Here is a 25,429-nt window from a genome sequence, read left to right on the forward strand (position 1 = left end):
ATATTGTAAGAAAACCAATATCTTACGGATTAATGGAGAAGAATTCAAAATATGTTAATCAACAGGCAAGAGAATAAATAATTTATATTGGCTATTTGAAGCCTCGTTGCTGATTAAACCAACATCAACACAAAACGAGAGGAATTTTTCCACATTTGTTTGATTCTACTCTAGATGGCATGTGTTTGTTGAAGGGTTATTTTAAGAAAAATATGTAATAATGTATCTGAAATACTTTATTTCTCGAAAATTTTATAAGTGAAGTCGAGAATTTAGAATGAAATGTAAAACATCGAGAAATTAGAATGTCTAATTTAATGAACCAATACCTAATCTAAAGAAAGTTCTAAAACTAATTATAGTTTTAAGTACAGTTGTCGCATTTCAGATATTGCTCCATAGTTTGTCTGCACCTGGATATTTAACATTATGTTATAAAAATATGATAACTATCCTTACCGATATTACTATGAACTTTTGATATAAGAGTGTCGGTCGAAGGTATACCAAAACTAAATGGAACATTTTCCAATATGAAGAAAGAATTACATCCACTAATAAGTATTTTATTTGATGAAACAAATACTAACATGTAGGTCGACGTCGAGAATTAACATCGGTATCAGCGGAAGTTCATACATGCAGCATTGAAAATTAGCGTTCTTCAAAAAGATATTCTGTAATAATCGTATTCACGACTTACTAAGAACGAGCATGTCACGCTGGCATCATACAAGCGTGAGTACCAATTGGATATTTAGGCCACTAGCAAATGAACTCGAACATAGGACAGATACCAAAGTTACAAGTTGGAGGAAAATAATTGTTATTAGAGTAATAACGGACTTTTTTTTTAATTTGATATAAGAAAACTTTTTTGGTTTGTCGAAGAAAACACAGATCTGTAACCTTTCGAAACGATCACGGAGGATCTCGTCGAGCGTCTTTATTAAAAAATAACGTTCACAATAAAAGTAGAACACTCGATAATAATCGCAATTTACATAAATACTCGAATTTCCTTAAATTAGCGAGAAGAGAGTATGTACAACGGAGTAGGAAGTAGCGGCGTCTCATCTGAACTCGTAGATCTGTATGCTGTGTTCGGGCACGTGCGTCAGGTTGAGGGACTGGTACCTGCGGAGAACGGGCGGTTAGGCGCAAAGGTGAGAACGGCGAGTAGGCGAGTAGCAATAGTTACCATTCGGAGCTGCGGTGGTAGTAGTAGCCCTCGATGGTGGCGGCCGACTTCTGGAAGCAGATATAGTAGAAGCCGGCAAAGGAGGCGCCGTTGATGTCCTTGATGGTGTGGTCGGGCACCAGGAAGTGCTCTTTCCAGCGCATGAAGACGTAGTCGGTGGAGGCGAGCGCCTCGTAGTCGAACGCGTCAGAGTTGAAGGTCTTCGCGTAGCGGTAGAAGGAGGCGAACTTGCTCCAGTGCTTGCGGTCGACGTCCTCGTCGGCGTCCCACTTGCGGGTCAGGAACGGGTACTTGGCAGAGATGATCTCGCCGTCGAAGAAGGTGGTGAGCGTGGGGAACTCCTCGGTCAGCCCCTTGATCTTGAGGTAGCCGCACAGGTACGAGTTCTCCTCGTCGACGTGCTGCAGCACCACCTCCACCTCGTACGAGTTACCCTTGGATTTCTGGTGGCCGCGGAATTTCGAGCCGTTGTACAGCAGCGAAGACGTGACGCCGGGCTGCCGGCTGTTGGCGGGCGGCGGCGGGCACGAGCGCGAAGGCATCGCGGCCTGGGGGCGCCGGCCCCCAACCCCGAGCAAGTCTTCCGAACTGCGACGTTCGGCGATAACGCGCCGAATTGCGGCCATACGCTGGAGCGCTAACTTATTACGTTTTTGTTACATTAACACATTTTAGCTATTTTTAAATACATAATAATTTATAAAAAAGACAACACAATAAATAAATTAATACTCGATAACCAAAATTCTATACATGCTCAATAAAATGCAGCTCTTTTAGATGTGCGCCACCATAAGTTCGTATATTTTAATGGCAATTTTCGATATAATATAATTATATATTACCACTTATTAAAATATGTTTTTGTGCTTACACCTAAGCTTATGTAGAGTTTATCCTGTTGCCCATTTCTTTTTGTTCGCAAATTAACGTATAGCATCATTCACTGCATATACTTTTCACGCGCCCATACTATATCTCTATGTCAGAGAATTTTCACTCACACGGATTCGCGTGTGACAGAGCGAAAGAACTAGGGCAAGGTGCCTCAGGCTCTGACTCGCTCCAACGCACGCATGAGACGTCGTTTCAAACGTACGTCAATATTTGTTTGAGATTTACGGCAAAGCGCAGAATATTCCTACGCTTTTCAATTATTTTTTGACAAGTATATTTAATATTTTTCTTCGTTAAATAATTTTAATATTTAAATACTATTTATAGCGATGGCCGAAAGATATAATCGAATTTTAAGGTGTAAAATTTCTCTTGGATTTTAAACGAAGGTAATTATTGAAATGTTCGAATCGGAATCAGATGAAGATTATTGTAACTATTATTTATTATAAAAGCAGTTAAAACAACTTTTATTTATTTATAGTTCATATCAAATACGTCGGATTCATCGGAGTGTAATGAAAACACGGAAATTCTGTATAATGTAAGTATGATATCAATATTTTGTTATGATAAAAAATATGACTAATACATATTATTTTGCAGGAAACTTTTTATATTTATTTATTTAAATTAAATTAAGACAATAGTATCCTAACAGGTTATCTCAATGCGTCACGGTGGTCGAAAAAAATGCATTACATTATTTCAATACACAAAAAAATGTAATTAAAATAATACGCAGAAAGAATAAAATAAAAAAATCATAAAATTTTAACATTATATGATAAAAACCGGACCAGCTCCTCGTAGCTGACATCAAACAGATTAAAGCCGGGTGGCAAAAGCCATATGCAAGTCGCAAAGTGCGGACGCCTTAGCCCCAACGGTCATCGAAAAAAAAGCGATCGTGATTCCCGAAGACGTTATGGAACCTAAACCTGGAATTCCTCGAAATGAGCTGGATTATCGACAGCACCCTTCAGTAGCTTAAAGAAATGCTTAGCGACATACAACTTTCTGTGAGAACTCAGCAAATCGTATCCCAACGCTCCTAAAAGAAAGGCGCTGGGATATAAAAACGGATTATAATCAAATATCGTTTTATAAAGGTATCGTAAGTACATTTTCTGAACCTTTTCGACTAAAACGAAATATTTGGTTGTTCGCGGAATCCAAATTATAGGTTTCGATTTAAGAATGCTACGAACTAAGGTGTTAGAGAACGCGAATATCTGACGGATCGTCAAAGTGAAAGACGTTCCTCATAACAAAGCCGAGCATCTTGGATGATTTATTACAGACGTCATGTATGTATAGAGAGAACCTCCACTTGCTCTCAAAAGTGATTCCGAGATCTTTAGTAGAAGTTTCTCTAGCCAAAATGTTCCCACCGAGATCGTAGGAATAAAATGATGGCGAACGGGATCGAAAAATGACATAGTATGGCACTTTCCGACATTAAAAGGCAGATGGTAATAAACGTATATCGAAGTCGGGGCATGTTTGGAGCTTACGTTCTCTATCTTCACCTTCAAATGATTCTGGCTATGTTCATGAAATTTTTTTTTATTAAATGGAAGAAATAACCACAATATATATGTTTGGTTTTGTTGATAACATGTGCTTTGCACCTTATCTTTCAAAAACATTTCACACGGTTCTGTTGTTCAGTACAAAAGTTTTTAGCACAAATAGTGAGGGCAGCAAAAATGTGAATATTATTGCGTACGGGCGACAAGGCAGTGGCCATTCAGAATATTGATGCCCATGGGATCCATAAATATTGTGAGTGTGGCGAATCGACGATCGATGCCGTCGAAAGTATTTCATACGCTTCATATCGGTGGATTTCGTAAAAAAAATGTAATTAAACGACAGGAGAACATTATTTACACAAACTGCAAAGATCTCTCTACATCGTCTTCGTCTCTGCTCATAACTTTTGTTCTGGTAATAAAATTACACGTGTATCGTGTTATGTTTGTCACATAGCATTTTATTTATTATTTTTGTATATTATATATTTTTTAATTTTATTATTTGTCACATTTTAGGGTAGAGGCTATCCGCGTTAGCATTTATGGAGAGGGGGGGAGGGGCTGGGCTAACTCGCGGCGTCTCTGCGCATGCGTTCGGGCCGGCGGGTGTCGCCGGGCGCTGCGACCTGGGGGCTGCGATGGGCGAGGGCGGCGGCGCCATGGGCTCGGGGCTGCACGCCCTCGGGTTCAAGTATGGGTTCGACGAGGAGGAGCTCGCGCAGCCCGGCCGCCTCGCCCACCTGAAGGAGCTGCTGCGGCGCGAGCTGCGCAAGGAGCTGAAGATCAAGGAGGGGGCGGAGAAACTGCGCGAGGTGGCCACGGATCGGCGCTCGCTCTCCGATGTCGCCGACATAGTGAAAAAGTCAAACGCTCGTCTCAAGGAGCTGACGCAGGACCTGAGCGAGCTGGACTCGCACATGATCCTGTCGGCAGAGTGCACCGCCCCGGCCGCGCCGACGCCCTCGACGCCCGCCGACCGTCGCCTCGCGCCCCTCGAGCGCCAGCTCAACATCGAGCTGAAGGTGAAGCAGGGCGCCGAGAACATGCTGCAGAGCATCGGGGCGCGCGACAAGAAGCTGCTGGCCGAGGCGCAACAGATGCTGCAGGACTCGAAGGCGAAGATCGACTACATCCGGCTGCGCATGTCCAAGGTGCGGGGCGAGAAGGCGGCCGGGGCGGAGGACGCGCTGGAGGAGCGAGCGGCCGAGCTGCGCAACCGGCTGCGCATCGAGACGGCCGTCGCCGAGGGCTCCAAGAACGCCGTGCGGCTGCTGCAGAACGCGAGACCCCCCGACAAGCGCGCCCTGCACGAGGCGCAGCTCAGCTTTCTCGAGTCGCGCCACAAACTGGACTTGCTGCGGCGCGCCGTCGACCTGCGCCGCCAAGAGTTGCCGCCGCGCAGCCCCGCCGCCGAGGAGCTGGCGAGGGAGCTGCGCGCCAGTCCCGGCCCCGCCGGCTACGCGCCCCTGCTGCCGTCCGTGGCGCCGCCGCCGCCCCCCGCGCCCCAGCCCGCCGTGCTCGTCACTGGCCAGCTCGAGGTGCGGCTCGTCGGCGTGCAGGATCTGCTCGAGGACGTGCCCGGCCGCACCAAAAAAGACTCATCGGCCAGCCCCTCCTCCGACCTGCGCTCCTTCGTCAAGGGCGTCACCATCCGCAACTCCATCAAGTCGTACAGCGTCAAGGAGGAGACCAGCACCGAGGTCATGGCCGTGCTCAAGCTCGACAACCACGCCGTCGGCCAGACCAGCTGGAAGCCGTGCTCGCAGCAGGCTTGGGATCAGAGGTATATCGCGGGGGCCTCAATTTTATAAATTGTTACATATTTACATTTCTGTATTTCTTTTGTCTTGAAAACGTACATTCAAATCGTTGTTGACTAGCATCGTTGCCGTTACATCTGAGAACCTGTGTCAAAAACAAATTTAATTGACTCCCTTAACAGTTACTTTTAACACATTGAACACATTTATTCATTTTTAGTTATTACTACAGATTTCTTTCAACTACTAACAAAACAAATATAATGAAAAATGTCCATTCACCTCAAATATTTTAACATTGAAACGGTATTTTAAATTTGACGTTAAAACGTTAATGGTTTAAAAAAATTATTTGCATTTTTAGTGTTCAACGTGTTAATGAAAATATTAATACTGATTTTTCAATAACACAAACCTTCATCCAAAGTCTGACAACTATATTCCATGTTTTTAATATATTTTGCACTTGTATATTAATTGTTATTTCTGGTTTTGCTCTTTCATTTTTATACAATTTTTAAATTGTATGTGTTTAAAACAGCAGATTCAATTGCGATAAAATAATATTATATATAAAATCAATACTTGGCAAAAATCAAAAACTTTAAATATGACTAAAGTAAACCAAGCGTAAAAGGCGTTTTGAAAACAATTGGCAACAAAATAAATCAGAACTTAAATCAACTTTGCGTCAGCCTAGTCATAATTATATTATTATTATTCAGGTTCAGAATAAAAATAGCATTCAATCAGAATTTAATAAAAGAATGGTCAGAATAAGTATCAAACGGTTAGGATAAAAATATTATAAAATTAATTGAACGCCCCGTGAATAATTCTCAACTAATCTATTTAATTGTATGTAGAACACTAAGGTATTCAGAGCGACGAACAAAAAACACTGTCTAACGTTCTAACCATTTAATATTAATTCCGACCGCAGAATATAAATTCTTTTATAAAAACTTCATTCAAAACTGACAATCGGAGACAATTCGCTATTCAATATATATGATAAACCGTTTTGTTTTAAGATGATCATAAGCTGTTTTTACTTATCGTGTTTGTTTTCTCTAACAAACTAATATATACCCTGTTATGTAATATTACATTTTTATCTTTTATTTACACGAATAAGGATAGCTTTTGTGAATTTCTATGAATTCTTTCAAAAATTTATTTTATTTATGTACTCGCTTTGTTCAATTCTAAGGAAATGTTTGTCAATACGAATTGCAGTCTAAGAGGGGCAATCCTGTGATGCTACGGCATTTTCAAAAATTATTCTTTTACACATATTCGTTATAATTAAATTCGTTCAAAAATTTTTATAAATTAATTTACTTTTTCGAGCATCATGACGTCAACGGCGATCTTTGTTAGCGTTTATTTTATATAAAGACGAGCAACGATATATCGTTGTTTAGCATCCAAATGGTAATTAAACGTCTTCCTTTTTATGTTTCATTTTCATCTTCATTTTGTTGTTTACCCGAATAAATGTATACCTTTAAATTAGATATAACAAAAATATTTGTGTGTAATTTTAATTTAGATTCCGTAATTTAAATAGCATGCTAGTAGCATAATCGCACATTCATGGTACTGTAATGTTCTCACGCAGGTCTAGCTTTGTCCACTGTTAGTGGATCGGTTTCGGTATGGATTTGTATGGTATTCTTTTCGGATTCCTGAAGCTTGCAGCGCTTCCGCACTCGTCTGACTGTTTGCGTTTTCCAGATTCTCCATCGAACTGGACAAGTCTCGAGAACTGGAGATCGACGTACACTGGAAGGACTGGCGGGGATTGTGCGCCATCAAATATCTGCGGCTGGAGGAGTTCATCGATGACGTGCGACACGGCATAGCGTTGCAGTTAGAGCCGCAGGGGCTGCTCTTCGCCGAGATCAAGTTCCTCAACCCGATGGTGTCGAGGAAACCCAAGCTGCAGCGTCAGCGCAAAATTTTCAGGCAGGTTAAGAATATTCCGCGTGCCAATCAGATGAACACCAACGTGGCCACTTGGGGGCGCCTGCTCAAGAGATCCGCGCCCTCGAACAACCACGCGGCCATCCAGCCTGGCCGACTCGCGTTCGGCGGCTCACCCTCCGTCGAGGAGATCGCTCCGGTCGACGAGAACCCGGACGCCACGTTGCCCGGAATGGCGGGCGTGCGGCCGCTGGGCGTACCGACGCCTCCGCCGAGAGCGCCCGCGCCCCCCATTCCGCCGGACGCTCCCGACCGCCGCATGGAACGGGAGCTGCGGGTCGCTTTAGAAGAGTTCGACTTTCTCAACATCGAGGAGTGGCGGGAACGAAAAGACGCGGTCGCCGCAGCTATCGCTTCCACCCCGACCTGCGATCCCATCGTCGAGTACCCGCCGTCGCCGTCTCCCGAGTCCGTCGTCGAGAACTCCGGCGAAGAAGAGGCACCGCGGAGAACTGGCCCCCTCGCCGAGCGACGTCGTTCCGGCGCCATGACTATAGACTGCTTCCGGCTGCTGAGCGTGCTGGGACGCGGCCACTTCGGCAAGGTGATACTGTCGCAGTACCGCGCCACCGGCGAGTATTTCGCCATCAAGGCGCTAAAAAAGGGCGATGTCATATCTCGGGACGAGGTGGACTCGCTGCTTTCGGAGAAACGCATCTTCGAAGCGGCCAACGCGATCCGTCACCCTTTCCTGGTGAATCTGTTCGCTTGTTTCCAGACGGACGCGCACGTGTGCTTCGTGATGGAGTACGCGGCCGGCGGAGACCTTATGATGCATATTCACTCGGACGTTTTTAGCGAGCCCCGCGCCGTTTTCTACGCGGCGTGCGTGGTACTCGGCCTGCAGTACCTGCACGAGAATCGCATCGTGTATCGGGACCTCAAGCTAGACAACCTGCTACTAGACACGGAGGGCTATGTGAAGATCGCCGATTTCGGCCTGTGCAAAGAAGGCATGGGCTGGGGAGACCGCACGGGCACTTTCTGCGGCACGCCCGAATTCCTAGCGCCCGAGGTACTCACGGAGACGTCGTACACGCGAGCCGTCGACTGGTGGGGCCTCGGCGTACTCGTCTTCGAGATGCTGGTAGGCGAGTCGCCTTTCCCAGGCGACGACGAAGGCGAAGTGTTCGATTCCATCGTCAACGACGACGTGCGCTACCCGCGTATGCTCTCGCTCGAAGCCATCGCCCTCATGCGTCGGTTGTTGCGCAAGAATCCCGAGCGTCGCCTCGGCTCCAGCGAGCGCGACGCCGAAGACGTCAAGAAGCAGGCCTTCTTCCGCGACATCGCCTGGGACGAACTGTTGCTGCGCAAGATCAAGCCGCCGTTCGTTCCTACCGTCGCCTCCCAAGAGGACGTCAGCAACTTCGACGGCGAGTTCACGTCCGAGAGCGCCGTGCTGACGCCGCCCAAGGAGCCGCGCGCGCTCTCCTCGCGGGACCACGACCTCTTCCGCGACTTCTCCTACATGGCCGACTGGTGCTGACCGGAGCTGCCTTTTTATACCTACTGTTACGATGCAGCTCGCCTTTTCGTGTAAATACTAGAGTAACGGAGAGTATTTTTTGACCTTGTATAATTTATTACCCGCTAGTGTTACGGGCTCGTCCCCCATTGCTCAACGAGTGTGCGGTAATCGTATGGATTTGTTGTAACGGGCATATATATATTCTATATACATTTATAAACGTTTTGTAACAATTTATTACAAAGATTATTAAGTATGTATATCAACATTAAACATTTTATTAAAACACTAGTCTTCATCTTTGTCCTCCACTCGAATCAGCACCTTCCCTGTGCACATTTTTCCTTTGACGTACTCGATGGCCTCGTTCACTTCCTCCAGATCGAACGTTTTGCTCACGTGCGCTCCGATGGCTCCGTCTTCGCAGAAGCTCAGCACCTGCTCCACGATACTGCGATACTTTTCTCGGTTCTCCCACCTGCATTCGGCCAAACTGACAGTCTGTACTCTCTTCAATATTTCTTTGGATATCTCGCACTTTCCCTTCTTGACTTTTTTCTCATCGTCGTTGTCTTGATCGCCATTCTCCTTACAGAGTATATTGAGTTCTTCCAGTTTGTAAGTTGTGAGCACCGCTCCGTTCTCCTTATCCTTCAGACTAGAAAATTAAAAACAGCATAATCAAATCACCGCAAAGTTAAATAAGATCACGATTGCTCGGATAGTGCTCACCAATCGATCACAGTATTGAGAATAGGACCTCCGACGGCGTCGTAGATCAAATCGACTCCTCCGCCTTCGGTGGCGTCCGCGATCTCTTTGAGGTTGTGCTTCGGATCATTCTTGAACGCCGCGTAAGCTCCTCTGTCTCGCAACAGACTCGCCTTGCCTTCCGTATCGCAGATAGCGATGATTTTGGCCTTGAACAAGCCGGCTGCGACGTCCACGGCCGCCAATCCGAAACCTCCCGCTCCGGCGATTATCAAAACGGTGTCGTTCTCTGAAAGAATGCTTTCATTTTATCTAATTCGTCTTTATCCGACTGTAACGCGTTAACGATACCATCTATAGGTCGCTTTTCAGTGAACGCTAGGAGAGCAGTAGAGTGGCCGTATACGAGCGCTGCCGCATCGCACGTCGACACCTCCGAAGGTAAAAGCCACACGTCTTCGGCTTCTAGAGACACGCGAGTAGCCAGTCCTCCGCATCGTTCGGGCGCTATAGCGACGACGCGTTGTCCTGGAGTAAAATCTAGATCTCCGCTTCCGACCTGTAAAAATTTATTTTCGTATTGACTATTTTTACTTGTGGGAAAAATTATGGAAAATCAAAACTTGATCATGCATCCCCTGTTATGTTTTCAGCCAATAAAATCGATGTCGATTTTATCAGCACCGGCAAAAGTATCAGCATAGATAAAAATCTTGATAAAGATAATCATGTGGAAGTCATTATATTGACTTTGAAAAAACCACACCTTAATTCACAAAATTATATTTTTTGATTTACTTACAAAATGATAATCTTATCTCTCAATTGTCAATACAGTAAAATATTGATTATCTAGGGTTATACAAAACAAATAAAAATAGCAGTTCTAGCAAAATACTATAAAATATTTCAAACTAATTGTTACTCTCGTCTAGTTCAAAAGATTCTTATCTTAAAAATTTTTTGCAAAATTATTTGATAAAGCATTTCCTCGAGCTTATGATAGGGATTTTATACAACTATATATTGTTGAACAACTCTGTATTTGGGTGCCGCCTAATTATCAGGCTTACAAAAAAGTAGCAATCTTAGTAAACTTTTCAATAAGCACGGGTATTTGATTTTAAAATTAACGTTTGCTGATCTCTTTTCGACCAAGTACTCAAAGTCAATGGATGCATTATGTATTTTATCTCATTTTGACACCGAAGCTTTTAACAAATCTACAATATATATGTCTCGAGCGATACTATCTTAGATTAGCCACCTCCACTATCTCGCCGGACAGCTCATAACCAGGAACTCGAGGCAGCGAGCGGTCATCGCTTCGTTCCAGGTACTTGACATCGTTGCTGTTCAGGCTGCAGTACTGCACTCCGATGGCGACCTGAAAAGTTCATACTGTTAAGCCGAGAAGGAAAACGCTGCTTTGGTTAACATAATAGTTATGTACTATTCACGAAGAGTTTGTAATTGATTGAAAATTGTAAAAGAGAGACGAAGGTGACGCACAATTACAAATACAAAATAAACAAGTTATATTTTATTTTAAAATTATGTGTGAAAAGATGTTTTAAATTTATTCAGAGTGATGTTTTACATAAGAATTGAGTTATGTAATATGTGTGACATAAATTCGTTATTTTGTATGTTTTTTTACTATTAACAGTTTGAATGCCGACCACTCCTAATTTTGTTGCTAACTAATAATATATTTGATGAAATATTTTTTTAAATACAGAGACATCTCTTGAACATCAAGAAAAATTATTGTGGTTCAAAATCACACTAAATATATAATTTATTTAAGTGTTGAAATATTGCATAGCAGTTCTTAGAAAAACAAAAGAGCAAAAGTAGGCAAGTCAGCGGTCGTTTTTTTTAATATTTCCATTTCATTAAATGACATGCATTTTTCTGGACAAATTCAAGGGGGTCCCTGTTTAGATTCCACATAAAAATCAATTAATCCGTGTCTTCCCAGTGGAAACGCTTGGTTATATCGTTCAAATTACGACTTACAATTGAAGCATATCTAAACCGAATTTTGACCAATTGAGCGCAAAAAACAATTATCCCTGCTCAGAAGTCAAAAATCTACATGAAAAGCAATAAAATCGTTTCAGCGCTGACCTTAAGTAAAATATCAACATAATATTTTCGTGAATTGTTAATCTCCATGTAGTGTATGTGAATATTGTGGGCTGATCTAACTTGCGTTTATTGACTGAGATGTGGCACTTTCAAGTAACTAACCAATACAAAATTAAATATAAATATATTTCCTAAGATTAGAGCCAATCTATTTAGAAAGACGTTGGTCTTCAGATAAAGCAATTGCAGCACATACAATATAATTAGAAAGAAACTGTTTTAAGAATTTATGTTTCATTTTTTGTTTATTTCGCCTCTATTATACACAATTATTATTATGGAAAAAATGAAGATAATGAATATAAAATATATTGTAAGTATACGTGTTGCATTTAGTTTATTGATGTGCATGCAATAACATTACACATATCTCGTATGTGTTTTTGCACAACAAAGCTTGACAAGGTTAAAAATATAATTTATTACTCACTGTAAAAAATAAATGCTTTTGGTTAGAAATATTAAAAAAAAACTAACTCAAATTTTTAGAACAGAATTATGATCTTAAATTTTAACAAGAACCATATGTATATCAAATGATATTGTTTCTTTTATAAAACCTTTACTACTTTATCTGGTGATTGCAACCATTTGTCACCCTCCTACAACTTTTGAAAATGTTAAATTTGTAAGATATGAAACTCTTTGTGTACGCAAATGGATGTGAGAGTAAGTATTAGGTTGTTAGGAAAATAATTGCAGTACAAATTCAAATATATTTTTTTCAGCTAATAATGACCTTTATTAATCGAAACAAACACCATTAGAATCAATATATCTTTGATAATTTGTTACATGTTTAGTTATTCCAGTGGTGTGAAATTTTAAAGTTGGGCAGCAGCTCGGTTGTTGAAGACCTTATTTACTCTGCAAGGAATTGTAAAAATATTTAAACAAACGATAATATGATGACAAGATTGTGAACGAGGCTATAATTTATAACCCAATTCAGTCGTGCAATATATGATCAGACCGTTTCTTTTGATCGATGCGGGACTGGACCTCACACGATTGACTGGAAATTTAGTGACATCACTCTCAGCGCTAATGGCTAACAGCAGACCAACATAATTTTCTTTTGGAGCTATTACAATTTTACAAAATGCCTAGAAGTTTTATTTTTTTAACCCTTGTACAAACTTCTTTCTATTGTCATAACAGAACTTCGTATCAGTGATTCTTATATTTTCGTAAAATTGATGAGGAGGCGCCTGTTTCTAACGCGTTTGATTATTCCAGATATTAAAGTGGTCCAAAACTTTCGGATTACAAATGCTTAACTTAAAAGCTAGCGCTCAAATTGTTGTGCATGGTTTTGATCCAATTAACAGCTTTGATTGAAAAAGACTTTCACGAATAATAATAGAAACGAATTACTAAAATAAATTTTAAAATGATCACGATGAAATAACGATTTCATTGAAATATAAAATTTGAAGCTGAAAAGCAAAAACAGCAATTATTTTCCTGGTAACTTAATATTATGCGCTCGGTTACTTGTTCGGGTCGAAGGGGCGCGCCGGGGGTCTCGAGTCGTTCGACCTCGAGGGGTTTTCCCGGCCGGCGCAAAAAAGCAGCGCGGCTGGCTGCCCTAGCGCAGCGAATGAGCGAAGTCCCCAGCGCCCAACGTCCCGACAACATTTTAGGTTACATATTTGACATTCGCATCGGTGTTGCCAGTAGTGAAAAGCGCGGTCGCCGTGGAAACGTCGCGATGCCCTTTTTCGCAAACAAGTTCGCTCCCAAGAGGATCCCGGCGAGAAAGCTCGATACGAACGTCGTCAGTAGGGAACTGGGTCCGGAGTTTGCTTCCGGTGAGCTGGGCCTTGCCGTTCCGCCTCTCACTCTCACGCTCTCCAACAAAGAGCTGATCTTCGACGACGGCCAATGGACTTTAGGTATCGTAAGCCGGTATAATTATTTATTTGTAACAAAACAAATTTCAAATTTAAGATTGCCCAACACGTTTTCATGCTTTCGTTCAAGATATGAACGCTCATCGTCGCAGTATTGGTGAGAAAATATAATAAGGTGACCTTGTGAAATTACGAGTGCAATTAATTTTTACTTTTTTAATTTAATTTGTTAGGGAAAGTGTAAAATATCACTTTCTTACTTATTTTGTTTATTTATATACATATTTAACTCAAAAACATGAGAGCAGTTTTGGTATCACTCTCCAGGTTGAATATCTGTTCAATATAATATTTTTTTAAATACCAATAGAATATTACAGGAATTGTTTTATTTATTACTAAATACCACAACATTACGATAATTTATAATAAAAATATAACACATTATAATTTTTAATTAAATTTCCAACGTATGGTCACCCTACCCTTAAAACAGCCCTGATGTATTGGTAACGTTCTCCTATCGGTGTTAGCAAATTCGCGTAAAACTATGTATGTATGCATGCATGCGTACACGCACCCTTATTTCCAACACAACGATGATGAGCGCTAACATCTTAGATGTACAATGCGTCTATCTTAAACTTGATTATGGTTTGGTTACGTCATGCATTTTTTTAACTCTCTCAGGAATTTATCCACTTCAAACAAAAATTTCGCAAGAGCCGGCCTTGGTCAAAATCAGGGTCATTTTAAGGAGGCAGATGAGGACATTTTTCCCTCTTGAATTTGGCCAGAAAAATGCATGTCATTTAATAAAATTCTATGAATCCTAATGAAATCAAAATATTAACAAAAACGACAACTGACTGGCGAACTTTTGCCCCCACCCCCATCCACACATCCACCGGAAAAAGTTGAAATGACGTCCTTAATTCTAAACCAGAAATTATCGGGTTATCCTCAAAGAAAATTTAGAAAAAACAAGTCTCCAATCTATCCTCAAAATATTTGTTAAAATATGTCAATTCAATGAAATCAAATCAAAACACATTTTCTTCGGTAGATATATATTTTTACTAGTGAAAATATAATTTATTTGGCAGGTGCTATTAAAATTATAGAATTTCAGCTTTTCCGGATGTAGTAATATAAAAAATTACACACTGGTCTTTATTTATTTATTTGAGATGTGTATTTTTCAGTGAAAATATATTTTTACTAGTGAAGTCCAAGTACATTTTCATCAGTAAACATATATTTATACTAGCGAAAATATAGTTTAACTGATAGGCGCTAGTGAAATTATTTGCTGCTCTAAAATGTCTATGAAACTCAGTTTCGAAACGTTCATTTGCTGTTCAAACCCAAACCTAATACTAAAAATGTTTTAATACTATATGTTTCTTATTTAATTTGTAATACTATTACAAGAGTAGTATGAACGCTAACTACTGCAACGGCGACGGCACGATTTAATTGCTTTTGATGTGAATTATAAACCTTCTTGAATTTGGGCAGAAAATACATTTAATGAAATACTATGAATCTTAATATAATGGAAATTTTTAAAAAGATGACCACTGACTGGCTAACTTTTGCCGCCACCCCCACTGGAAAAGCTGAAATGCCGTCCCTGAAGTACAATTCTGCATTTTATGAAAAATATGAGCGAAATCTTCACAATTATTTGACCTTCAACATGTTCTATACAAAAAATTGATAGTTTATAAGTTATCAATAAATCTATAGAAATAGCTTATTAGCAGAACACCCAAAATTTTACGTTGCGCAGCTTAAACCACGATATTTTCTTTCGGGAAAATTGTATAGAAAGTGTAAAAAAATGCAATACGTTGCGTGAATCATTATTAAGTGGTTTTAATTTCTTGCTTTAATACAGCGATGGCCAAACCGTGTCCCGCGGGCCACAAGTTGCCCACATGAAGGTTTTGATTGGCCCTTTTGAAATTTTGAAATTTCTATATGTTTTACATTTTCAAGCCGATCGGCAACAAAAAATTATCATGTAATAAAAATAAATGTTAAAACAATTTTAAAAACTAATAAAATATTATATCTTAATTGTAAGCTGTTTATTTATTTTAAATATAAAAACATATCATATTATTATTAAGTTGTAAAATATTTATGTGTGGCCCTTCAAAGACGCATTATTTTATTTGGCTCACCAAGTGATTTCATTTGGCCACTACTGATTTAATAATATTATTAGATAGTTTTAAAATAATCTAAAATACGTTTTAAAATTAATGGAATAATCTTGAAACATATACATTTAAAAATTTAGTCTATTCACGCTGCCGTTCTTCCAGTTCCCGTTGACTTTCGTCTCGTTTTAACAGGACAAATGATCAGAGCAAATCAACGCTTACATTTAAAAACCTTTATTTACACAATGGCCGCTCGACGGTTTACAATAAATTGCAGCTTAAGACTGTCGGATATTACATAAAGCGTTGCTGATTTGCTTTAATAATAATAACAATTATGCTAGCCATTTTTATTATCATAATTAAAAATGCAAAATGTGAGATTATGAGCACAAAACAGATGGATTCAAGATTTTATTATTTCTCAAACTTCCAGCCGACCGAAAAAAATATTTTGTAAAATAGCAAATTCCTTTATTTATTTGATAACTGCTTCTTTCATTACTTTTTAAATGGTATGTCTATAATGTCTTAATCATTTATTTAAGAGTAATAAAAAGAGCTGTTATGGGTAAACAAAGGAGAATGAATACTTAACCGAATCTTACTGCCATCTTTGTTTTAAAATACCTAGAGCTAAAATTGTATTCATTTACTTTTCAGAGCTCAAATCTCCCGGCGCCGCCCAAAAGGATAACACTAAAATTCGAAAGCTCTTGAAAGCTTCCACAGAGGAGAACAACATGCTTAAGCTCAAGTTTGAAATAGTTCTAGACATGCTGGTGCAGGTGACGGCTGAGTCGCAATTAGAGAGCGAACAAACCGAGCCGCCGAGGACGTTCAAGAGGCATATTAAATAAAATTCCAAATTGAAAAATATCAAAATATATTCATATATTTTTTACAATACAATATTTACAAACAATGAACTGTTTCGAGATTATTCCAATCGGGGACACTTGTTTCGCCTGTGTCCTTCTTCCCTGCAATTGCCGCATCTCTTTCTGCCCCTTTCTGCAGAAGGGGCAGACCCGTGCGAATTTCCACTTCCTCTTCCCCTTCCCCTTCCTCTTCCTCCTAAAAGTAATAAAAACGTTAAGAAAGACTGACCAATATATATATATATATAAATCGATATCAGAAGACATACCACGCGACGTTGAAGGCTGATCATCGGAAGGAGCGCTCCAAGACGACGTAGAGGAAACGCCTTCATCACCCCACTGGAAGAAGTTACATCTATCGGAGGCTGATTTGGAGCAACCGTAAAATGTGCGTCCCTTATTGGGCCCTTCTTTCTGTACTACAATTCTACACACAAAAGATAAAATTAGACATGTTTGATTAGTCGTCGATGGGATTTTTTAAACGGTACCTTTTGCTTGGCAAATCACAGCGACATTTGACATCGTTATCGTCCGAGTTGTTCCAGTTTGAGTTTTCGTTCCCAGTGGAAGTCGAAGGAACGTTGTTGCGGGTGCTCCAATTTGTTCTTTGAAAGTTGTCGCCGCTGGAAACGGTTCGATTGCTAGTGTCGCTCTGTTCGGTCGCCCAAAGAAAAAAATCGCATCCGCCCATCTCTCGAGGCTTAGGACACTTATAAAACTGTCTACCTAAAAATTAAAAATAGTTCATTAAGTCAGCCTGATCTCGTTTTAAAATGTCAGTTGAGGCACGGATCATTAATTCGCCGATTACAGCATGACAACGGGCAATTAAAAAGAAAAAATATGATAGCTTTCGACTTATATACTACATCTGTTAAAATTATTTTATCAATAGCTTTTAAAATGTGGGTCACGTAAAATTGAAACCTAATTAATTTACATCCAAAATATGTTTTATTTTTATTTAAAAAGAATATTTACAAAGAAATTTAAAATAACATCTTAAGCATCAATTTCGGCGGGTTATAACAGCTAATGTGGGTTAGTCAAATAAATTATATTATTTCAATTTTTTTATGGTGTCCATTAACGTACAAAAAGAGGCTTTAATCTCTATTCAAGGAAAAATAATCGTAATATATTTTTCTTTATATAGTACAAAAATTCATTCCATAAATAGCAGCACAATATGCTTTAGTTTTTGCAGATAGATACTATACATCAGATATCAAAATAGGTAGATTTTACCCATCTCGTGGATTACCATCAGCGAACATAACGGGTAGGGACTATCTAACTCGCCGGTTAAGTGTTAATCTTTTTTCTTTGGAGAAAAGTTGATTTCAAAAATGTATTAAAACATATTAAAATAAAAAATGTTTAGCCATTTTATAGCCGAATTGAAAACCATCATTGAAGAAATAATTGGATACTTTTTTTTATTATGTGATGTATCACTATTTAGATAGTATGCCAAAATAGCACGGAAACAGAAGGGTTAATAAAAAAATATTATTTACAATACGAGTAACTTATATAAGAAATTTATTTCTTACCCATATTAGGCGAAGCTTTGCGCACAGTAAGCAGAACGGCCACATCACCACAATTGCAAACGACTTGATTGTCATCAGAGTTGGGATTCGGTTGCGGCGTCGAGTTCCAACTTCCCTGGCCCGAAGGTCGAGACAGTTGAGACCCGATCCCACTATCGGATGCGGCATTAAACAAATTCGTTCCCGTTGAATTGCCAGTTCTTGGAGCGACGTTAGGACGAATCGCAGCTTCGTTTCTCTGCTGAGGTCGCCCGCGACCAGCGCTTTGCTGCGGTCTAGGAATGGAGTTACTCGTAATTCGGCTCGAAGAGGAGAAACCGCTATCGTTAGAATTATTAACATTCTGAGAAGTGACACTGTGCGATCCGACGTTAATGTTCAGCATTTGCAGGAATCGTGGATCGCAACCACCTATACAACCGACGTACGGCGAAGGGTACAGGTGATTCAACGATCGATTCTTCCAAGTGAACTCCAACTTCATGTAAGTAGGTCCACACTGCAACATAAACGTTTATGTTAAGCAAATAATTTATAATTATGACATATGTAAACTTACCGTTTCGCAGGTCTGATCCGTCACCGTGACCTTGTCTACGAGTGACGGAAGCCAAATGGCGTTTTTGCAATTAGGATATCCCATACAGCTGACGAAGTATCCTTCGTTGTCTTTTTTCTTACGCAGTGTCATATCGGATCTGCACTTGCTGCACTTCATAACTGAAAATATGCAAGCGTGAGTTCGCAGATTTGATTCGAATTACGATCGGGACGAATTACCGGATTGAAAATAAGGGGTAAGGTCCGCATCTTGACGAGGCGCCTGCTCGAATCTCTCACTCAGCGCTGAGTCGATTTTACCTGCGTCCCGAGTGACCGTCACGAATACGTCTCGATAGGTAGCTATCTATGCCAAAGTTCTTCAGTTAGAGACAAATCCGTTGATCGACACGGGCAATCGAAAGTTACCTGTTGCGAAAGAACTTCTTGGGGAGATTTGCTTCCCTCGCATATACGTTTTAAATCAGCTTCTAGACCGGCTCTCAAATGGGGCTTTGAGAAACTCAAACCCATCGAGTCGTATCCTTCTACGAGTCCCATTCCTAACAGACCAGGCACAAAGTGAATATTATCGGCCAGAGCTACATATGAGCGGTTCTTTATGGTTTCGATGTGATCCGCGTGAGTTGCGTCAGTTCCTGAAATGACAACATCCATTAATGTATTAAATCAACGAGTATATTAGCACATTGCATACTGGACATTATTTTTAAAAATATAGCCGTGCAGCGGGGCTTATTTGCGAAAATTAGAACCTACTTATTTTTTGTAAGCCGTCATAACTTTTTAACATCAAATTTAGAATACATTTTCGTAATGATTGTTTTTTTATATTCACGATGGTTAAATCAGTAAACGTCAAACTGTGGATCGCATACCAATTAAATTAAATTTGTGTTTAGAATCACCAAATTTAAATATTATAAAAATAAAAAAGATAGAATGATGGTGAAATAATTTTACTCATAAAAACAAATATTAAACTTTGTGACCTTTACAATAAGTTCTTTATTTTTAACACTGTACGTATTATAATCGCCGTGTTAAAAATAAATTCTTTAATTTTTAACACGGCGATTTTAATAACGTATCATGATATATTTTCGTATTTATTCATTTCGAGACACAGGGATGTCATTTGGGGGTTGCATTTGCTTACCCAAAATTTTGCCATAAATACGTGTGATTTATTAAAATAATGACACTTCTCAAAAAAATTCGTATTTGAGTTAAAATAAAATTCACTGCTTCTCATAATTTTATGTAAACAACATACACTGAAAATACAAGAATTTTTTTGAAAAATTTAAATCATAGAATTATCAGTCGAAAATTTACAATTTAAAAATATTTAATTACATATTTGATTTTATTGAATTTTTTTGTCTGCAGTGCATTTTTTTTAAATGTAGCAACATTGAGGATATAAAACCTAAGCGAGAAAAAAACATGGACGATTTTTAACATGAAGAGGGGTTTTTATTTTTTATATAAATTAACAAACCAAAATTTCGCTCCACCCTGGAAAAATTTTAAATGGCCACTGATCAAAAAGTATGTAAAATAATAAATTAAATATTTTTCTTTTGACACCCTCACAGTAATTCACACATATGCATATTTTATAAAATAAAACAGTACTTAATTTTTAATTAAATAATATTTTACAGGCAATTTATTGATTTTTTACACTAATTAGTTTAATAAATTAATATCGGTAAAAACTGAGAAAAAAATTACAAATATATTCGAATACTTCATCCATTTTTATTCAATATTCGAATAATTGAGAGCGATTTTGATGTTTTGCTTTAGATATCTATTGATATTTATAGTTTTAAAAAGTCTTTGCGGGCCGCAGAGTAAGTAATAGAATAAGCGTAATAGAATCAGTGCGTTTTCATTATATTTGTTAGCAGTTAAAATAAATCTGTTTGTCTGTTAAATTGTGTAAGTATCAAACAAAATGTTAAAATTGCACGGTTAAGCACGGTGCAAATATCACCACGTATATTTACAGTAAAGTGTTGAAAATTAATTAAATATATTTTTATTTTATTGGTACGCAATTCAGTTTGATGGTAAGTGATTTTATTATTACGGATATATTCACTGCCTTGAAACGAGTTTTGAGCCTCTGGAATTTTGGATATCGATTTTTTAAACTATTTAAGTTATTATACTATTAGTAACATCTTTGGCTAAAGCGCTAAATAAATACGTTACGGTAAATACACAGTTTAACCTGTGTTTTTGTTTTATGAAATTGAAATGTGTTATAAATAATATTAATAAAAAGAATCACCGATCCCGTGTTTTTCCATAAGAGCGATTAGATCGGCTTCGGTTAAGAGAGAAGGAGCAGAGGTCTCTCCGGCTGTGACATTGATGGACGTAGGTTCAAAAGTTTGTTCTTCCTGTAACGCGGAACTAGAAGAGCATATAATTTAGATAAGATCAATAACGCAACGAAACTTACGCGATACACATGAATCTCTTTGGCCGACCACCTGTCGTACGGATACACTTCCAAATAATTTCTGGCTATTATCATGAGACCGTTAGCTGAGAATTTTTCTCCAGCGATGTTAATTTCGACTGTAGTCTCATGCCCCTCTGCGTCTTTAGAGCAGCATGCCAGAAAGGATCGCACTACCAAATCGTAGACTTTCTTATCGTTCCCGGATAAATCTGCAAGATGTGTACGTTATATTATAAAGAATAAGACAAAACAGCTACGATATAACTCACTGGTGACGTTTTTCGTGGGGTGAATCGGAGGATGAGCTTGATCGCTCTTTTTTCCTTGACGCGGCGTCGGGCCTCCTGTGTCTAAAATTCTCTTCGCAAAGAAACCCCACTCCGGATCGTCGGCCTGGAGGCTCACCAGATTACTCAGGTTCAGCTCTTTAGGATAGATGTTGGTCTCGGTCCTGGGGTAACTGATGATACCTTGCGTGTACAACTTTTCAGCGATCTTCATCACTTCCTTTGCATTTATCTTTAGCTTGCGAGAACCGAGTTTTTCCATTTCCTTAAATAAACCAATTTTAAAAATAGTATAAAGTACAGCAATATACAATATATACGCACGACGGTGTCGAGTGGTAACGGACGCCACTTAGATTTGGGTTTGCTCTTCACGGTTTCGACTCTGGCTTGAGGGTTTTCGGTGCAGATGTCGTGGATCGCAATGCAAGCTTGTTCATCGAAGAGTCTCACTCGCTTCCAGTTGAAGTCTACTTTTAAATCGTTAAGAACATGTGTCACTGCAAAGATACAACTTCAAGGATCATTGAAACCGAAATATATAACGATCGTACAAACCTGCAATTTTCCAAAACTGTTCAGATATGAAGCTCTCCACGGCTCTATATCTCTCGACGACGAATCCCAGGGTGGGAAACTGACAAGAGCCGTAACTGATCAAGTTGCTGGCAAGCTGTGCGGGAAAGACTTTTTGCAGACGCAGGGTCTGAAATCTGGTGAAGGCAGCCCCTGAAATTTAGAGTCAATAAAACGACTGATTTCAAGTGACCGGTCTTAATTTGTACCTATCCTCAGATCGAGCTCCTGGCGTACGTCCACAGCCTCGCTGACTTTTTTGTCGGGAGCGCCAATACTCTGCAGCGCCCTGCCGACAGAAGCAGCAGTGATCTCAGAGAATTTAGCCCGATACACTTTCAGGTCCCTTTTAACGTCAGTGCAAACCTGAATGATCTCGAATCCAATATTTTCGCCCTCTCTATCACAATCCGTCCATATAATGAGGCCTTGGCATCCGCGAATCTCCCTCTCCAGAGTCATCTGATACAAAGTAGACGTTTTTAGATTTGTACAATATTTAAAGTTTATTAGAAACGTGACATATGACTTAAGAAATGCTTCTTTATCAAACAAAAACACGAAAAAGAATTATTTTGTAGTTCTCCTTGAGGAGCCCAACTGGAAAAAATCATAGCAAGAATATATTTATAAAAAAAGTAAAAACTGACCACAAATAATGAATCTGAACTATACCGATGTATTTCAGGTATAAGTTCCTTTAGCCTTTTTTATACATATGTTACAAGATACAAAGGGAGCGGAACATTGCCTTCAAAAGTACTGACTTTCTAGGTAGTACTTTCGCAAAAAAAAATATTGTTCAAAAGGACTACTTATCATTATTTATTTACATCCGATGTACAAATGTTATTTTTTGGTAAAGTTATATTTTCACTAGTTAAGTCCAAATACATTTTCACCAGTAGATATATATTTCTCTTAGCGAAAATATTATTTAACTGATAGGCGCTAATATGGAGCTTTAAAATGTCTATGAAACACAATTTGACAGTTACGTAACGTCCATTTGCTGTTCAAACCCAAACCTAACCTAATGAGAGTTCTAAAACTAATTATAATTTTAGAACTTTCATTAGGTCAAGTCCAAAATACAAACTAAGCAACTCATCTCTCAGGGAAAAATAATCGGATGAATAAGTAGACAGACATGGCATTCGATATTACACTTAAAAATGTTAGCCATCCATACCGATATTAGAGTATTGGTCGAAGTACATTATAAAAATAATGATTATTTTAAAAAACAATAAAGCGCACCTTGATCTTCTGATAGTCTTCGGGACAGGATTTGACGACCGGAGCTTCGAAGAGCGACAGAGGATTGCATGACTGCCAAACTTTGTACGAGCCGACGAACTCATAGCCGAGCAGATGACCGGACACAGAAGTCATCGACATGGAACACTTCTGGCCAAACACGGTAGCTTCGAACTCATAGATCTTGTTATACGGCGATAGTCCTTCTCTCTGCGAAGATATTCTAGTGAGAAGTGCGACAGCGAAGAGAAAGACAAACTTTTTTCTCGTCTCACCCTCCTGGCTGTGCCCCTCGATAGGTGTCCGGCAATCGTCTTAGCGGCGTCATTCTTTTCGGCCACGTTGAGGTACTTCATTTTGACGGGGGACTCGCCCCCTCGACTGCTCAAGTGCGCGACGAATCGTCGAACCGATTTCGCGCGCGACACCCATGCCGCAAACATTAGGTCTTAAAGCAGAACTCGTCGGCCAGCGCCTCAAACGTCATCCGATCTCCTTTTCATATATTTTTATTCAATTTGTCGTTACATTAATTCAACTAAATTATCTAAAAATATACTATATAATAATAAATTCTTAAACTTTATACTAAATCATATATATTAAAATAAACTGGATGTGCTGTTCAATATTATCTCAAAATTAATATATTTACCGTTTAATAACAATTTTGTGGGTCATTTACATATTTTGAATGCAGAATTTTATTTAAAAGTACGACTTGCCGATCGATACGTTATTTAAGGTAAAGGGCAGGTGGGGGTATTTTGCCCTCCTACAGTCTCGAATCTATCCCGAAAATATTTTTTAAAATATGTCATTTCAATGAAATTATATCAGAATACATTTTTACCAGTAGATATATAGTTTCACCAGTGAAAATAAAATTTATTTGACAGGTGCTATTAAAATTATATGATTTCAACTTTTCCATATATAGTGAATGTGTATTTTTCAGTAAAGTTATATATTTTCACTGGTGAAATCAGAATACATTTTCACTAAAAGATATAAATAATATTTCTACAAGCGAAAATATAATTTAAGTGATAGGCGCTCCTGAAATTATATGCTGCTCTAAAATATCTATGAAACTCAATTTGACAGTTGCGAAACATCCATTTGCAGTTCTAATCCAAACCTAACCTAATTAAAGTTCTAGAACTAATTATAGTTTTAGAACTTTGACGATGGAAGGTGACGGGTGGTAATTAAACATACATTGAGCCGCTACAGTAGTGTTTTTATTGAGATGGTATAAGTTTACACTGTGTTTACAAGTGAACACAGTGTAAACTTATTTATCGTCAGTCGGGCATTTTATGACCGACCGGGTTATAAAGTAGCATTTGTTAAACTGTCGTTTATTGTTTTCACATATTCAACTTCGAGTATGTATATTTTTAGCGTATTCCGTTTAAAAACCACACTACTCGAACGGTTCTTCCATCGCGAAAATGCCGCCCCCAAGCTAGTGCCACCCGGGGCGGTACCCCGTCCTAGCTACGCTACTGCGCCAAGTATGCGGAATTAATATCTGTGTCAAGCTCTTAGATGAATCAGATATCAATTCCGCATGCACGACTCGAAACCACTTACGTTTTGAAAACCTGAGGGTAAGTGGAGCGCTGTGTTGACTGGATGGAATAGTAAGGCAAATAAACATTCCGCATGACCCAGGATACAGCAAGTGGAAGATAATCTTGGATGAGACTAAGGCTCACCTCGGATTGTAATGCTATAATGATGACATTACCACCACATTATTAATTTAACTTATTAGCATAACTCAAATAAATTAGTAATTTTAATCACATTTTTTTTAGTTTGCCGTGTATATAATTTAGGCTTCGATGATACGGCTTGTTATTTTATTTTTAACTAATATGTATATTAAGATATAAATACATATATTACTGATTTGGTTGATATGTGATAGTAGTCAAATATATAAATCATAAATTTTATTAACATATTCCCACCATTTCAGCAATTACAATATTTAGATTTAGACATAAAACAATGTTATATAACCGTTTAAGTGAATAATCTACCTTTGTATTTCG

General features: G+C 39.0%; 5 protein-coding genes across 9 annotated transcripts; 2 read left to right on the forward strand and 3 right to left on the reverse strand.

Annotated features, from left to right (window-relative positions):
- Positions 1 to 903: 903 nt before the first annotated feature.
- Positions 904 to 1,819, reverse strand: LOC148226925 (glucose-induced degradation protein 4 homolog). Its single transcript, XM_088202233.1, has 2 exons — positions 1,202 to 1,819; positions 904 to 1,137 (listed from the first exon to the last, which is right to left on the reverse strand). Exons 1-2 carry the CDS (start codon positions 1,741 to 1,743, stop codon positions 1,074 to 1,076), a joined length of 606 nt encoding a protein of 201 aa, XP_088058359.1. The 5' UTR covers positions 1,744 to 1,819; the 3' UTR covers positions 904 to 1,073.
- A 2,398-nt stretch (positions 1,820 to 4,217) lies between these two features.
- Positions 4,218 to 9,145, forward strand: Pkn (serine/threonine-protein kinase N). 2 transcript variants are annotated; one of them, XM_088202181.1, is made up of 2 exons: positions 4,218 to 6,038; positions 6,125 to 9,145. In XM_088202181.1, exon 2 carries the CDS (start codon positions 7,324 to 7,326, stop codon positions 8,875 to 8,877), a length of 1,554 nt encoding a protein of 517 aa, XP_088058307.1. In that variant the 5' UTR covers positions 4,218 to 6,038; positions 6,125 to 7,323; the 3' UTR covers positions 8,878 to 9,145. The 2 variants fall into 2 exon arrangements, with proteins under 2 accessions (XP_088058307.1, XP_088058306.1); XM_088202180.1 differs by having other exon boundaries at positions 4,672 to 5,422; positions 7,140 to 9,145.
- LOC148226927 (protein Cryzl2-like) lies at positions 9,078 to 13,627 on the reverse strand. Its single transcript, XM_088202205.1, has 5 exons — positions 13,222 to 13,627; positions 10,838 to 10,957; positions 9,922 to 10,129; positions 9,592 to 9,859; positions 9,078 to 9,517 (listed from the first exon to the last, which is right to left on the reverse strand). The coding sequence occupies exons 1-5, from the start codon at positions 13,363 to 13,365 to the stop codon at positions 9,148 to 9,150; spliced, it is 1,110 nt and encodes a 369-aa protein (XP_088058331.1). The 5' UTR covers positions 13,366 to 13,627; the 3' UTR covers positions 9,078 to 9,147.
- Cby (beta catenin antagonist chibby) lies at positions 13,439 to 16,673 on the forward strand. 2 transcript variants are annotated; one of them, XM_088202244.1, is made up of 2 exons: positions 13,439 to 13,622; positions 16,418 to 16,673. In XM_088202244.1, the coding sequence occupies exons 1-2, from the start codon at positions 13,439 to 13,441 to the stop codon at positions 16,612 to 16,614; spliced, it is 381 nt and encodes a 126-aa protein (XP_088058370.1). In that variant the 3' UTR covers positions 16,615 to 16,673. The 2 variants fall into 2 exon arrangements, with proteins under 2 accessions (XP_088058370.1, XP_088058371.1); XM_088202245.1 differs by having other exon boundaries at positions 13,439 to 13,635; positions 16,418 to 16,593.
- On the reverse strand, positions 16,624 to 23,848 carry Top3alpha (topoisomerase 3-alpha). Of its 3 annotated transcripts, XM_088202166.1 has the most exons (16): positions 23,639 to 23,771; positions 23,364 to 23,573; positions 22,470 to 22,565; positions 22,313 to 22,392; positions 22,086 to 22,256; positions 21,852 to 22,027; positions 21,510 to 21,792; positions 21,238 to 21,449; positions 21,064 to 21,175; positions 19,167 to 19,396; positions 18,978 to 19,104; positions 18,757 to 18,917; positions 18,198 to 18,696; positions 17,130 to 17,367; positions 16,905 to 17,065; positions 16,624 to 16,831 (listed from the first exon to the last, which is right to left on the reverse strand). In XM_088202166.1, exons 7-16 carry the CDS (start codon positions 21,787 to 21,789, stop codon positions 16,695 to 16,697), a joined length of 2,157 nt encoding a protein of 718 aa, XP_088058292.1. In that variant the 5' UTR covers positions 21,790 to 21,792; positions 21,852 to 22,027; positions 22,086 to 22,256; positions 22,313 to 22,392; positions 22,470 to 22,565; positions 23,364 to 23,573; positions 23,639 to 23,771; the 3' UTR covers positions 16,624 to 16,694. The 3 variants fall into 3 exon arrangements, 2 of the variants coding, with proteins under 2 accessions (XP_088058292.1, XP_088058291.1); XR_015811976.1 differs by having other exon boundaries at positions 18,978 to 19,100; positions 22,313 to 22,565; positions 23,639 to 23,841; XM_088202165.1 differs by having other exon boundaries at positions 22,313 to 22,565; positions 23,639 to 23,848.
- Between the last annotated feature and the right edge of the window lie 1,581 nt (positions 23,849 to 25,429).

This window comes from Plectrocnemia conspersa, unplaced genomic scaffold (assembly GCF_051122295.1).
Source record: "Plectrocnemia conspersa isolate PC_06_02 unplaced genomic scaffold, ASM5112229v1 ptg000013l, whole genome shotgun sequence".
Lineage (NCBI taxonomy): Eukaryota > Metazoa > Arthropoda > Insecta > Trichoptera > Polycentropodidae > Plectrocnemia > Plectrocnemia conspersa.

What these genes read in the sequence shown, in the direction of transcription:
- LOC148226925 (XM_088202233.1), bottom strand. Translation starts at nt 1,743, where the DNA reads ATGCCTTCGCGCTCGTGCCCGCCGCCGCCCGCCAACAGCCGGCAGCCC. An exon ending in TACCACCGCAGCTCCGAATG is followed by an intron (nt 1,138 to 1,201) that starts GTAACTATTGCT and finishes CGTTCTCCGCAG; the next exon opens with GTACCAGTCCCTCAACCTGA.
- Pkn (XM_088202180.1), top strand. Translation starts at nt 4,683, where the DNA reads ATGCTGCAGAGCATCGGGGCGCGCGACAAGAAGCTGCTGGCCGAGGCG. An exon ending in CAGCAGGCTTGGGATCAGAG is followed by an intron (nt 5,423 to 7,139) that starts GTATATCGCGGG and finishes TGCGTTTTCCAG; the next exon opens with ATTCTCCATCGAACTGGACA.
- LOC148226927 (XM_088202205.1), bottom strand. Translation starts at nt 13,365, where the DNA reads ATGTTGTCGGGACGTTGGGCGCTGGGGACTTCGCTCATTCGCTGCGCT. An exon ending in CGCCCCTTCGACCCGAACAA is followed by an intron (nt 10,958 to 13,221) that starts GTAACCGAGCGC and finishes TGAACTTTTCAG; the next exon opens with GTCGCCATCGGAGTGCAGTA. An exon ending in TGTCCGGCGAGATAGTGGAG is followed by an intron (nt 10,130 to 10,837) that starts GTGGCTAATCTA and finishes AAATTTTTACAG; the next exon opens with GTCGGAAGCGGAGATCTAGA.
- Cby (XM_088202244.1), top strand. Translation starts at nt 13,439, where the DNA reads ATGCCCTTTTTCGCAAACAAGTTCGCTCCCAAGAGGATCCCGGCGAGA. An exon ending in CGACGGCCAATGGACTTTAG is followed by an intron (nt 13,623 to 16,417) that starts GTATCGTAAGCC and finishes TTTACTTTTCAG; the next exon opens with AGCTCAAATCTCCCGGCGCC.
- Top3alpha (XM_088202165.1), bottom strand. Translation starts at nt 23,806, where the DNA reads ATGTTTGCGGCATGGGTGTCGCGCGCGAAATCGGTTCGACGATTCGTC. An exon ending in CGGATCAGACCTGCGAAACG is followed by an intron (nt 18,697 to 18,756) that starts GTAAGTTTACAT and finishes TTTATGTTGCAG; the next exon opens with TGTGGACCTACTTACATGAA. An exon ending in TGTGATTTGCCAAGCAAAAG is followed by an intron (nt 17,066 to 17,129) that starts GTACCGTTTAAA and finishes TTTTGTGTGTAG; the next exon opens with AATTGTAGTACAGAAAGAAG.